The 14488-nt window shown below is 46.9% G+C and overlaps 1 protein-coding gene across 1 annotated transcript in view; it reads left to right on the plus strand.

The window, feature by feature from the left end:
- Positions 1-246: 246 nt before the first annotated feature.
- Positions 247-14488, plus strand: part of CPED1 (cadherin like and PC-esterase domain containing 1) — a 263155-nt gene continuing 248913 nt past the window's right edge. Inside the window, exon 1 of the mRNA XM_055314580.1 lies at positions 247-554. Coding sequence (XP_055170555.1) covers positions 279-554 — 276 coding nt within the window. The 5' untranslated portion in view covers positions 247-278. The remainder of the gene's footprint in view (positions 555-14488) is intronic.

A 14488-nucleotide genomic window follows, 5' to 3' on the forward strand; every position in this document is an offset into this window, starting at 1 on the left:
CGGCCGCTCCCGGCGCGCATGGACCCGCTGTCCCCGGCCGCCGCCCCGGGGGCCCCGTGACCCCGTGACCCCGGGACCCCGGGCATCGCCCCCCGGAGACTGCGCGGGCGGCGATGGCGCCGTCGTGACCCGGGCCGCGCCAGGCAGAGGAGCACCGATGGGCGCTCGCGCTCGCCCCGCGGACGGCAGAGCGGCGGCCCGGCCCCCCCGCGCGGCGCGGCCCCGGCCCCGGCCCCGGCCCCGGCCCCGGCCCCGGCCCCGGTGCGGCTGAGCGGGCCATGCCGTGCCGTCGGGGGGCGCCCTGCCGCCGGCGCTGCCCCCGGCCCTTCCTGCTGGGCCTGCTGGTGGCCGTCGGCCTCTGCTACCAGAGCCTCACCCTGCGAGGGACCGGGAAGCCCCCGAGCGCGCCCCCGAGCGCGCCCCCGAGCGCGCCCCCGAGCGCGCCCCCGAGCGCGCCCCCCGAGCCCCAGGCACGCAGGTGCGCCGCGGGCTCCCCGCCGGGCCGACGGTGCTGGCCTCTCCCCGGGCACGGGGACGCACGCGAGGTCAGGAAGGTAAGGGCCGCAGCCTGACCCCGCCCCGCCCCGCCCCGCCCCGAGGTCGCGCTCTGCCCGCCGCGTGCACCGACCCTCAGCCCCCCGCCCCCCCCCCCCCGCCCCAGGTCGGAAAGGGGCCCCGGGAGGGACCTCCGGGCAGCGAGGCCCACGGGAGCCCCGGCTCCCTGCACGCGCTTGCACGAGCTCCGGGGCCTTACTCCGACCCTCGCTGCCCCCGTGGGGTCTCCCCAGCCCCGCTGGGTGATGCTGGGTGATGCGCACGTTTGGGGTCGCTGGGGTCGGGCCCACTCAGACCTTGCCGCACCCTGAGTGTGTGCTGGGGGGACAGTGAGCAGGAGGGCCCAGGCCTGGCGGGCTCCGGGGCAGCCCCCACTCCCCCCCAGTCCCCTTCTGTGACCCGCTGCGCCCCTTGTTCATCCGTGGGCAGATTTCCACAGCAGCGTCCTTACCCCTGAACCACCTAAAGGAATAGTGTCCTTGCTTCCTCCCAAGCGCGGACGGCCTGCCTTCTGCGGGTCATACAATTTGCCAGACACCGGTCATCCCGTGCTTACACTATTCCAGTCAACTTAACTTTGTGAAGGGTTGGGAGGAACCCCAGACACGCGCGCGCACACACACACGCACACACACACGCACACACACACACACACACACAACCGCACAGGATTTCTGTTTTAATCTACGGCTCTGGTTCGTGCCTGGCAGTGACCCTTCAGGATGACCTTTCCAATGACCCAGCCTAAAACAGAAAGAGGGAAAAGAAAAGCACACAGGCAAACCCGCGTGGTAGCAGAGCTGCTGGCGTCTACACTCCACCAAGGGGTCCCGCAGATTAGTGCAGGAAGCTGTTGGCCCCGACTCGTCCCTGCAGTAGAGTCAGGTAGAGCCTGTGACTGTGGTCGCTGTGCGGAGCCGCGTGTCCATCACTGCTGATGCCTCCAGCACCACGGCCATCGTGTTTCAAAAACTGCTTCATGCACGTCCCCTCCAGCCTCGTGAGCCCGTGAGGGAGACGGGGTAGGCACGGTGGTCATCGGTGGTCATCGCTGCGCGGGGGACGGTCATTGCTCTCACTGAGGCAGGCCACCCGGCCAGCAGGGAACCCTGGTCCCCACCGGGCTCCTACCACTGCCCTGGGGCCGAAATCCAAGCAAATTCAAAGCCCTAGTAACAGTCGGTGAAGAAACCACAACAGTAAGAACTTGTTGAAATACGATATAATACATTAGAACAACAACAAAAAAAGTTCAAAGACCTTTGAGTGAGTGACTTAGTTTATCCACCGTGTCAAGAAACATGGCAAATAGCAGATAATATAACCAGAAACACTTACAGATGAATCTCCAGTTGCAAGTGTGAATCAGTTATGAAATGTTCTAAAGTCACTGGAGAATTTGTATTTTCTCTTCATTTGTGCTAGCACTGATTTTTGTTTGCCTTTTTTGAATACATCAAATCTCCAATGGGTATAAACTGTGACTTTGAAAGTCACTTCTTGTTTCTATCCAGTATTAATAGACACAGTTTCTTTAAAAATAGTCAAAATGATTTTGCTCTTTTTTTCTTGAGATGGTTTTGCTCTTTAAATACCTAAAATTTGTGCAAAGAATCTTTGACAGAAAGGTTTTTATTCATTACCTTACAGCTCTTCTTACTCCCTGCTTGACTTTACGTGACTCCTGTTTTTGTCTGTAACACAGGCATATGTTAACTGTTATTTGTAGGCTGTCACAGAAAATTCCATTTCAGCTTTGGATCTCCTGCTACTTATAAACCATCTGAAACTTATTGGCTGCTTGGGTAAAACATTCACTCTAGAATTTTCTTTGCAAAAAAATGCCAGTCACATGATCTTTTCCCCCAAATTATTCACAGTCTTTTTTTTTGATTATTCACAGTCTTAAATATCTTAATCATAAGCAAGATTCCAAGTTCACGATTATAATTCAGAATGGATATAAAAAGTCAATTTCCAAACATTTGCCATGTATATCTATTTTTAACTAACTTGTGTCAGCCATTGGTTTAGAGCCAGTTTTTCTAGAGATAGAAAGGAAACTAGAAGGAGTCATGTGGAAGTTAGTTAAAACCAGATATAACTTAGTTCTCCTTGTCATGTATGTTCCAAAAAAAAAAAAACGAATCAAATAGTAATCCAGTTTTGAAGATTAAATATTCTGTAAGATAGCCAACGTGAAGAAACGGATGTTTTGGGGATCAATAGATACATCAGGCTCAAAAAGAGCTACCTTATGAAGTTCATTTAAGAAAACCACTGATGAGATGCTTATGTAGATTTTTCTCAACGCCTAAACTATAGCTTTTATGGAAAAGGCATTGTTTGTATCTAGAAATTTTAGGTCTTGGTATTACTTCTTTTATTTACAAACCAAAATGTTCATTTTTCCACGGCTTTTTTAGTGATTTTTTAAAGTTGCTTAAAGTAGCTGGTTTTGACCTAAGGTTCACAGGTTCCAGGAAGTATTTGGATTTATAAGATAACTACCAAACTCAGGCACGTCGCCCAAAATATTGTGTATGTGCATGTGCACGTTTGTCTGGGAGGAATCCTGGTCCCCTGCATATAGTCAGACCTAAAGACATACCAGGAAACAAAAATGCTTAAAAAGCAATGCATTTAAACTTAAATTCCTCCTTCGGGAAGTACACATTGGGTGCAGATTTATAAATCTGAAAAAAAAAGGAAGAGAAAATCTTAACAAAAGAATCCCTGAGAGGAGGCTTGCAAAAGGGTTTCGGTGACTGCTGAAGTGTCTACAGGGATCAACATCCAGAAACTAAAATCCACTCCCAGAGTCTTGAATCCCAGGTTTCACACTTCGGTGAATCAGCAGCCAGGCCTCCCCCACCCACCCCCGGGCCTGGGTCGCGGCCCGATCGCCCTCCAGCAGCGCCCAGGGGGCTTCTGTGGCGCCCAGGCCTGAGGCCCGGAGGCCTGCGCCCTGCGGTTCGCCCCCTGACTCTGTTTCCCCCGCAGACCCGAGTCACGCCCTGGTAGAGCCAACTTTCCGCAGTTAGGGAGTGCTCTCCCTCTTCCGGCCAAATTCTAATTCTTTTTTCCATTTGAACTTTCCAAAGGACCTTGCTGAGCAGCTGCACTTTGGTCATTTCTTCCGGGTTTGCTCCCAGCATCACTTGTTCGGATTTCGGCCGGTAACCTGCCATGTGTTAAAGCCATTTCACTTGAACGTGCACACTGAGGACAGTTTCGTCCGCACGGAGGCAGGCTTCTTTGTTTTGCTGGGATCCAACCCTTGACCTCTCACAGCACAGGAAGCCCGGTCTCCGCAGGGGTGCGCATCTGGGGGCATCTGCCCTTGCACGGGAGAGAACAGGGCCACCCCCACCCCCCGCCCCGGGGGGCTCCCCAAGGAGCTGCGGCTCCCCGGGGCTTGCCGTCCTTCTCCACTTCTGGGGCCTCGCAGCCTAGGAGGACAGCCGTGCTCCTCGGCAAGCAGCCGGTGCCTTCACGCAGACCTGCCCTAGTTAGCTTGGTTTGTGGCTCTAATGACGCATGATATATTTGACGTTGGAGAATTCCTAAAAAGTTGCTCGAGTAGCCCAGGTTTTCTCGAGGCAGAAGCTGAGGCAAGACTTTATTGGAGGCTGCAGTCGCAGGGATGCAAGAGTAGGGGTGGGGGGAGGGAGGGGGAACAAACGGGTGCGTTTAGGGGAGACACGCCCAGGGAGGCTGGTACAGGCCAGTCATTGTGGGGAGGGGGCAGCACGGGCCACCGATCCGTCTCCTGGTTTGCCCTTCTTCTCTCTTCCATTGGTCAGAGTTGTCCTGTGCCACGGCCAGGTAGCGTTACCTGGACTGTCGAGGTGGCCCCTGCGGAAGGCGGGGCCCCAGTGGGTGCAGGCCCGCTGGGCCAAAGGTGGGCCCTCCTTTCCGGTCCTCATTGTGCCTGGGGACCCCCGGCCCGTGGTGGCCACGGTGGGAGACATGGTGTCCGCGGCTTACCGCAACCATGGCATGCGCGACGGCCGCCCGAGGGAGGGTCCGTGAGGAAGGTGATGTGGTGTCTGATGCGGTGCTCGTGCCAAGTTCGCCTCCTAAAAGCCACAGGAGACGTTGAAATGTGCTCAGTCCTGGGAAACGGCACCACTCCCTCTAAGCGAAGTGTTTGGGCTTAGTCGCGGAGAGCTCTCCGACCCAAAAAAAATCCTGACTTCATCTTTGCCCTTTGTCTCCCTGATTCAGTTCGTTCATCCCTTCGTCCGTCTGCGTCCTTCCCTCAGCCACCGTCTGTTGAGCGGGTTGCGCTAAGCCCTGCACGGGGCACCGTGACACAAGGAGTTAAGTGACTACGAGCGAATCCGTGACTCTAACAAGCGTTTTGAAAGATGAGCCGGAGTTAGAAAGGGCGGAGAAAGAGGGTGTATCAGAAGCAGAAAATGCCACATTTACAAAGAAGAAATGAAATGGCCTGATAGGTTTGGAGGATTCAAAGTATTTGCTGTGTGTGTGTGATGTGTTGGGGGGAGCAGCGCAGGGAGGCCTACACATGGGGTAGACAGTTCAGCAGGGTCTAATGTGGAAATGTGGGCATGATATCCTGTCCCGAAGGCGACAGGGAAGCCCTGAAGAGTGGTACGCAAAAAGCGGCACAAACGGGTTTATGTCATAGAGAACATTCCAGAAGACATACTGCAGAATGGACTTGGGGGGTGGGCGTGCGGGTAGAACTGAAGTAGGGCATCCGGTCGCAAGGCTGTTTCCCGAAGCCTCTTACTTTCCTCTCGTGTCCTCGAGCGCCGTCTTTCACCTTTTTCCAGAACCTTCCAGAGTCACTCTCTCCCTCGTAGTGGCAGCATTGCTAGTTCAGACCTTTCCCCTGGACCATGCCTTCTGCGGGTCCGCGTACTCATCAGTGACCCCAAGAAGCTTCCTTCGCAGGGGACAATCCGCCTGACCCAGGGCGCCCCCTCGCACTCTCCTTTCCCTCAGAGACGCTGTGGCTGGGTCTCTTTGGATTTACTTCCCGGTCACCCCTGCCCAGGCCTTCTCCCTTTGCTTTGGGCTCTTCCACGGAAACTACTCTCCAGCGACCCCTTCCTTGTCTATCAGGTGAAGTGGTTGATTTTCAGTTCACATCCTTCTGCTCTGAAGCGTCTTACACAATTGGTCAACAGCTCTCGAAATGTCGAATTCCGTGACACAGCGAGATTATTCTCTGACGCCTACCACTAACTGCTGGCCTCCTTTCAGGGCACATTTCCTCTGACGCTAAAAGTAGACATTGCCAAATTGAGTGTCATTGGGCCTTCGGGGGTCTTGGTTTATACTTTCCCTTGGTGATCATATCAACTTTGCATTCCGTTTATTTTCAACCTGTATAGACAGATGACCTGTTAGGTATATGTCTAGCGTGGATCTCACTCTTCAACCCCCAGATGGGCATCTCCAATTTCTTGCTATCTTTTATTGAGGAGTAATAAGAACCATGAAAACTCAAATATTTTCCATTCAGAATTTCCACGCCCAAATCAATGGCTCCGCTTGACCTATTTCCATGAAGAGGACTCCCCCGCTCCCCATTCTCCTGAATGAACAGGTTTTAACCCCTGGAGTTATATTTGATGCTACTTGCTCTTTCTCTCCATCTTGCCCCCATGGCCAGCTCCAAATTAGAAAGGCCACCACATTTTCCAGGCCTCTTCTTTTTCTCTTTTTAATTGTTACCTTTTAAAAAAAATTTTAATTGTGGTAACAAATACAAAATACAAGATTTGTCCTTTTCATCAATTTGAAGTGTTCGACTAGTACACTAGTTGTTCTAGTACCAGTTATATTTGTACTGTTGCGTACAGGCCACAACATTCCTGCCTTGTCCACGGCCCTTTTTCAGAACCATTTGTTTCAACCCAACTCAGCTCATATGTCGTTTCCCAGCGTGTTCTCCATGCCTCTGGCTTCTGGTTCATATAGTCCTGAAGACATACTCTTCCTTTTCCAGCTCTGACTTCTGGTTTCTCTCTGCGACCATGATGCTCATTTGGCCCTTTATTATGATTAAGTAATTTTAGTTATCACCTTAGAACAAGCCTATATGACTGGTTTAAAGTGGGTTTTCTTCCTCCCAAATCCCCCAAATGAACCCAGATAATAACTAATTAATATTCCAGATTTTTAGGGTTTACCTTCATGATCTTGATGCTGTGTCCTCATTGCCACTAACCTAGACGATTTTCAGGGGCATAACTAGTTCCTCTTCAACCTACTGCACGTTCTAAGTCATCTACATACAACTCTTATGTTCTGTCTCCTAAACGGGCTGTGGTAGTTGTTATACTGAACCCACTGAATCGAATAGAATCCATCCCTCTCCCGCCAAGTATGTTCCAACAACTTTTCCGGCCTTACGTCCCACTCTGCCTTTATTTGTGATCCATATGCCGGCCGTACCCTTGTTTCCAAATGCCACCTCACCACCTTTGCCTGGAGTCCCCTCCCGTAAGTCTATCCAAATCGATACCTCTAAGACATCTTTACAGACATTCCTAGAGCGTTCTGGAAGCTGGAATTCCACTCTCTCTGGGTGGCGGCAGACCTCATCTCCATGACTTGATGTGTGCCTAAGCATCCCTAATAAGACTTGTTTTTCATTGTGATTATTTAGAAATGAAGAAACATGTGAACTTAGAACTAGAATTAGAAATAAATTGAAGATGATCTGGTTCAAGACTTATTTTATAAGTGAGAAAAAATGAAGCTGATGGAAAGGAAGTCCCTTTGAGAGTGACTAATGGAGTTGATGATGATGATAAGATTAGACTAAGACCTCAGTTTTTTTAGCTGTCTCTGTTCTATTTCCCCTACTATCTCTATTCTATTTCCGTTTACTCCATTCTATCTCCATATACTGTCTCCATTCTATTTCCATGTACTATCTCCATTCTGTTTCCATATACTGTCTCCATTCTATTTCCATATATTCTCTATTCTATTTTCATGTACTATATCCATTCTATTTCCATATACTATCTCCATTCTATTTCTGTATACTAAGTCCATTCAACGTTCATATACTCTCCATTCTATTTCCGTATATTCTCTATTTCTTTCCATGGACTATATCCATTCTATTTCCATATACTTCCTCCTTTCTATTTCCATATACTATATCCCTTCTGTTTCCATATGCCGTCTCCATTCTATTTCCATATACTATGTCCATTCTATTTCCACTGTACTATCTCCATTCTATTTCCATATACTAAGTCCATTCTACTTTCATATACTCTCCATTCTATTTCCATATATTCTCTATTCTATTTCCATATACTATCTCCACTCTATTTCCGTACACTAAGTCCATTCTACTTTCATATACTCTCCATTCTATTTTCATGTACTGTCTCCATTCATTGGCATTATGGATTGAATTGCATCCCCCTCAAAAAAGATATGTTGAAATCCTAACTCCAGTACCTCAGCATGTGACCTTACTTAGAAATATGGTTATCATAGATGTACTTAGTCAATATGAGGTTCACACCTGAGTACCGTGGGCCCCTAATCCAATATGACTGGCATTTTAAGAAGACAGTCAAATGAAGACAGAGACACACAGGATGCACTGCGCTTAACGATGAAGACAGAGTTTGGAAACCAGGGAACCCCAAAGATTTCTGGCAAACCCCAGAAGCTAGAAAGAGGCAAGGTAGAAGTCCGCTACAGTTTTCAGAGGGAGCACCCCACTGCTGGCCCCTGGGGTTCAGGTACCTAGCCTCTGGAATTGTGGGGCAATACATTTCTGTTATTGTAAGCCATCCTTTTGTGGTACTTTGTTATGGCAGCCCTAGGAAACTAATAAAATTGGGGAGGCAGAGTAGTAGAGCTCATGAGCTCTGGAGTCAGATGAATAACACTTGTTACCTTGCTTCCTTGGACACGCTTCTTGATCTCTTTAGGATTTCATCTTCTCACCTCGAAATGGGTATATTTTCACCTACCTTACAAGGCTAACATGAGGCTTACATGAGATAAGTCTTGTGAAGCACTTAAAGTGGCTGACATATAGAAAGGGCTCAATAAATATTAACTATTATATAATTTCCTTGAGGACTTGCTCATCCTCCCGACCCCTACAGACCCTAGCATGGGACCTTCACAAAGCAGGTGAGCAATAAATAATTGCTGCAGGGAACATAGGAGCTGGGTAAGGAGCATCTGAGATGAAAGCCTTGTTGCGTTTGTCTCCCTGCCTCTAAGCTGTTGTGTTTTCACTAATGAACCTTGAGAATCAAAACAAAACTTGGGGAAGCTGCTGTGTCGATCGAGTCAGGCTTGCTTATTTGTAGGCAAGGTCTTCGGTTTGGGCTGAATCTTGTTTTCTTTTCTTTTCTTTTCTTTTTTTTTTTTTTAAATTTCAGATGCTGGGATTAATTATATGCTATAGTTAAGGATGTGGAGGGATGAGTTGGATGGGGAGTAGAGGAAAGAGGTTAAGATTTTAGACTCTGCACAATTATATTTGTTTATTGTTTTTCTCCCTACACATAATTTAAGTTCCTTAAGAGCAAGTACTTGATTTAACTTGTTTACTGCTCCTGACCCTAGTGTCAAAACAGTCTCTGACACGTAGTGAGCCCTGAATAAATATCTAGTCAATGAATGAATGAATGAATGAATGAATCATGACTTTGGAGATCAGAGAAAGTCTACTTTAAAGCAAAGATGAAAAATGAGAGGAAGTCCTCCTTCCTTTTCTTTTTTATTTTTGTTGAGCTCTCAGACCCTGAACCCCATCTTTTTCTTGTACCAGTATCCCTTGAACCCCTTTCTGTACCATCTCTTCTTATACTTGGGGCTAATGCTAATTGTCTGCCATTTTACTACATTGAATCTGCTTCAGTTATCATTCATTTCTCCTGTTCTCTTCAGCTCATTTGTCTCATTGGGATCTTTATCCTGTAAGAGATCTCAAGTATCTACCACATTTAAGGAAGAAGGAGGGGGTGCCTACATGGCTCAGTTAAGCGACTGACTCTTGATTTCAGCTCAGGTCATGATCTCAGGGTTATGGGATCGAGCCCCATGTTGGGCTCTGTACTCAGCGTGGAGACTACTTGTCCCTCTCCCTCTGCTCCTCCCTCTGCTTGTGTGCTCTCTCTCTTATAAATAAAATACTTTAAAAAGAAGAAGAAGGAGGATGAGGAGGGAAAGGGGGAGGAGGAGAAGGAGAACATCCTTTCCCAGCCAGTGTGGCTTTCTAACTACTTCCCATCTCTCTTGGCTTCTCAGTCACCACCATCTTACCTCTCTTCCTATGAAGCAATTCCCTTTTTTTTTTACAAATTAATTCTACTAAAAATCGAGCCTTTCCTTTTATGTGTTTTTATATGTTAACCATATTTGAAGATCAACATTTAAAGAGTATGCTGATGGGAAACTAAATCTGGGGCCTATGCACAGGAGGCTCTCAGGAGATGATGTCAGCATGCTGACAGGTATGTGACTTCCATAGAATTATTTGGGCTGCCTGATGAGCATTTAACGCCTGTGGATTTCTTTGAGATAGTTGATTAGAGCTATGCTAGATTTTTATAATGAAATATGCACATGGGTGAAAAATTGTTCATACTGAGAAAACCTTAAACAAATTCAAATTTGCTTACACTAGATAAATTTTAGTGAAGTCTTGATGAAGCTGATATTTAAGCAAGTTATGTTAAATTTCCTATGAATCCAGGAATTAATCAGTTTATGGGTTTCATTCTCTCTTTTTTCAAGATATAGTAGCAATAGCTTCTTCTTTTTCTTTCTCAGCAATTTTGTTTCTTGTTCTAATAGAATTGGAAACTCACACAAACCCTCAGAAATGGAAACCACTAGATACACTCACATTATAAAAAGTGCTTCCTGTTATCAACTTTGAGTCTGTGGCCTTTTGGGGTGAAAGGAATGTTTGGTTTCATTTTTCCCTTTGGTTTCCTTTGGATCTTTTTCTAAGGAGCCATTCTCGCTAAAAGGATGAGCTCATGTTCTAAAACAGGATTTATGTTCTCTAACAGAAACTATACCAAAGTTGGAAATTTGTATGGTAAATAGTACTTTGTCAACGTTTGCACTTTCCAGAGACTTGTTCAAAGTGTAAAACTAAACATCTGGACTTATGTACAGGGTTAAAAAGAAATATAATAACAAATTATAAATTGAGCCTTGGCCATATATAAGCATCTTAATGAAAAAAATGTATTTAAAGTTCAGTTGAATTCACTAAGGGGAGCTGATTCACTTATGATCCAAAATAATAGATGGAACGAAATATTCAGAAGAACACATGGACTTGAAAGAGCACAACGGGCCCAATCATGTGTTCAGAAATATAACTATGTTTGGTATCTCTAATCCTTGCTTGGGGACTCTGAGTGGAACCCTTGCCAGTTCACTTATGGTGGATCCCCGTTGAGTCCCTTGCTAAAGGGAGGCTCCAGGGTGCTGCGTGTTGGTGGGAATCGCCCTAAGTGTATCCACCAAGGCTTCTGACTCCAAACCTGTTGAGTATATCGAGTAAGAACATAGATGTTGTGAAACAAACACGACCTTTGGGGCGCAACGGCTCAGATTCCAACCGTGTCACTTACTAATGTAGGTCACAGCAGATCTTACGTAGATGTCTAAACTCTCAATTTTCTCACTGGAAGAATGGACCTAGCTAAGCCTGCTGCTTGAGAATTGAATACGTGTCTGAAAACACCAAGCATGGTGGCTGACCAGGGTTTGTGTTCAGTAAATGTTGGTGTTTTTCCTGCCCACAAGAAGCTGGATTTAAGCTTTGACCTCAAAAACAAGCACTATAATGGCTTATATATTTTTTCAAGAATGTAGTTCCTGTGTTTGATCTTCCACCTCTGTGCTTTCTTCATTATATTCTGTTTGGGCAGATGTTTGAGGTAGCATGTTCTGTGCTAGCAGTCTTCGGAGTTCCTCTGACACCTCCAGATGAGCCAAATGAAAGTACTTTCCACTAGTTTTCTCCGGAAGAATGATACTTCCTTCCCCTCCTGCTCAAGAATGTGTTCAGCTACAAGTAGTAGCAATGAAGCACGTCTTCCCTGATTTATAAAGTTCAGATAATTCACAAATTCTGATATTTCAATTCTTTTTATGGCCAATTTTTTTTATGACACATCTCACAGTTGATTTTCACAAATCAAAGCTCATTGTCTGCTGTCCTGAGTATATTCTGACTATGCCTAAGAGAGGGAAAAGTGACCGATTCAGAATGGGAGAGTCAGGCAGGGGAAAAGCCTCATGAGAGTAAACAATCTATGGGGAGAAAAGAGAATTTATTAAATAGGAATGTTGTTCCTGGGTCCTGGTGTTTCTAGCTGGTTTTGACATATGAAGAGAAGACCATGTTGGAGTGCTGGTACACCTGGTAAAGGTCAGTGTATCTGAGGCCGATCCCGCTGTGCCCCACTCACTCTGTCCAGGTGGAAGAGAAAAAGAACAAATGGGTGTACAGGAAGGTACTTGTGATGAGTACTGGGTGTTGTATGTAAGTGATGAATCACTAGAGTGAGTGTAATGCGGTGGCCTACGTAAGCAAACCAAACTCTAAGCCTGTAAATGCTTCAAGGTTAGCAAATCAAAACCTAAGGACAACTAATCAGAAACAGCCAAGTAGGAACGCCTGGGGGGCTCAGTGCTTGAGCATCTGCCTTTGGTTCAAGTCGTGATCCGGGGTCCTGGGATCGAGTCCCACATCGAGTCCCACATCAGGCTCCCTGCACGAAGCCTGCTTCTCCCTCTGCCTGTGTCTCTGCCTCTCTCTCTCTCTCTCTGCCTCTCATGAATAAATAAATACAATCCTAAAAAAAAGAAAGAAAGAAACAGCCAAGTAGACTTTAAGCGATAACCGATGAGTAATTGCCTTACCTTGCCTGTGCCTTTTCTCGATTAAAGTCTCTCCCTGAGCTCCCGGTAGAGAAGCATCCTAAGACCAATATTACCTTATATGTTCACTGACTAGAATTTACATAAAAAGTTGAAAGTAAAAAGAACTAATGGGGACCCCGTTCCAATCCCAAAGAGTTGAGTCACCATGCACAAGTGACTTCTTTCGTTTCTTCTTATAGCCTATGGCATAAGGGTGGGAATATATGTTACAGAGATGTCATGGGGTCAAGGTAGACACTAGCCCAGGATGTCTTGGAAAACACTGAGGTTATAAGAGGGAGGGGAGTAAACATGATCACATCTGCTAAGAGAGAAGCCAAGGCATATTGGACATTTCAAGAGTTTACGTGAGCACAGATCGATTCTCATCAGGCAACACCACACCGCAAGTGGGTAAGAGTGTTCCCCCAGTGGGAGCTCAGGGGGGACCTGCTTAGAGAAAAGGCACAGGTAAGTCAAGGCCGTTACCGATTGGCTGTTGCTTCAAGTCGACTTGGCTGTTTCTGACTGGTTGCCCTTAGGCTTCGGTCCGCTAACGTCGAGGCCCTTACAGGCTTGCACTTTGGCTGCCTTACGCTGGCCACCACCCGTTACACTCGCTTCGGCCTAAGAGCCTCCATGTTCAATTAATTTAACGCATCCCGAAGGATGAGGTCACGAAAATGTTCTCACTGCATTGGGTATCTCCTGAGGGAAAGGGATGCCTATAGGCAACAGAGATGTGAGACCCAGGAACACGCCTTTTTTCATGAAAAAGTGGTAGCGTGATGTGCTGCCCAAACACAGTTATGTTCCAGAATGCTCCTGAAGTCCCAAATCGCAGTTGCAACCGCGTTGCCTCTTGGCGCCCCACTGTTTCTTTAACAAGCCATTGGAAGCATAGTCGCCTTCCAGTAGTTTCAGCCCTAAGCCTGGCTCTTCCCTGGTGGCAAACCCAGCAGTCATCTAGCCGAAGTGCACAAATGCTTCGGGAAAAGTGGAACAGGAAATTAGCTTTTCTGTAGCAGGGCAGGGACTATCTGACCTTGGCCTGCGTCAACCAGAACGTGGACTTGCACACTGAGCAGCAAAGCCCCCATGAGGCTCACCCAGAGGGCAGGAGTGATTCCAAGTGGGTGTCCCTCACTCCTCCCGCTATGACGCACTCTGTCTCCTTTGAGGAAACAGTGGAAACATTAATACCACATCTGAAGCTTCTTACACACGAGCGAAACCGACCTGTCCAAATATTTTAGTGCTACATAAGCTATTTTCAAAGCAGATGGTTTCAGGGCAGAGTTCATTTTCTTTCTTTCTTTTTTTTTTTTTTTTTTTTTTTTTGTGGAGCAGAAGATAAAGATGAGGGAAAAGGAGATAAGCTGATTATTTTTCTTTTTAAGAACCAGTGGTTAAAGCAATAACACGTCTGCTTTAAACACACTTGTTTGCTGGAAAACAGAATAAAATGTATTTGTGAGAATATATTCTGTCAAAAATATAAACTTTAGGGAGCTAGAACTGTTTTTAATATAAAATAATGGCATTTTAGAAAGAAGCCCCCTAAAAAGAATAAAAAAACAAAAAGAAGCCCCCTTCCTGTGATATAATTGGGAGGATGTCTCACCCCCCAATGATGTACACATAATCCTAAGCACAATGCTTAGGAAAAACCCTGAAAAAGTAAGAGGAATTTATAATATAAATAATATAACTATTTCCTATGGAGTCTAGCATTTATGTTTTTAAGATTTATTTATTTATTTGAGAGAGAGAGATAGAGCGAGTGCATGAGCGTTGGTGGGGAGGGACAGACCGAGAGAGAACCCTCAAGCCAGCTCCCCACTGAGTGTGGAGCCCCACGTGGGGCTCAGGCCCAGGGCGTCGGGATCATGACCTGAGCTGACATAAAGAGCCGAACCGACTGAGCCACCCAGGGGCCCCAGTAAGGTCTAGAATTCAAACCAAGCCTTTCTAATAAATTACCGGTGGCCGGATCAGGGCAGGGATGGAGGCGAGA

This window comes from Nyctereutes procyonoides, unplaced genomic scaffold (assembly GCF_905146905.1).
Source record: "Nyctereutes procyonoides isolate TBG_1078 unplaced genomic scaffold, NYPRO_anot_genome, whole genome shotgun sequence".
Taxonomy (NCBI): domain Eukaryota; kingdom Metazoa; phylum Chordata; class Mammalia; order Carnivora; family Canidae; genus Nyctereutes; species Nyctereutes procyonoides.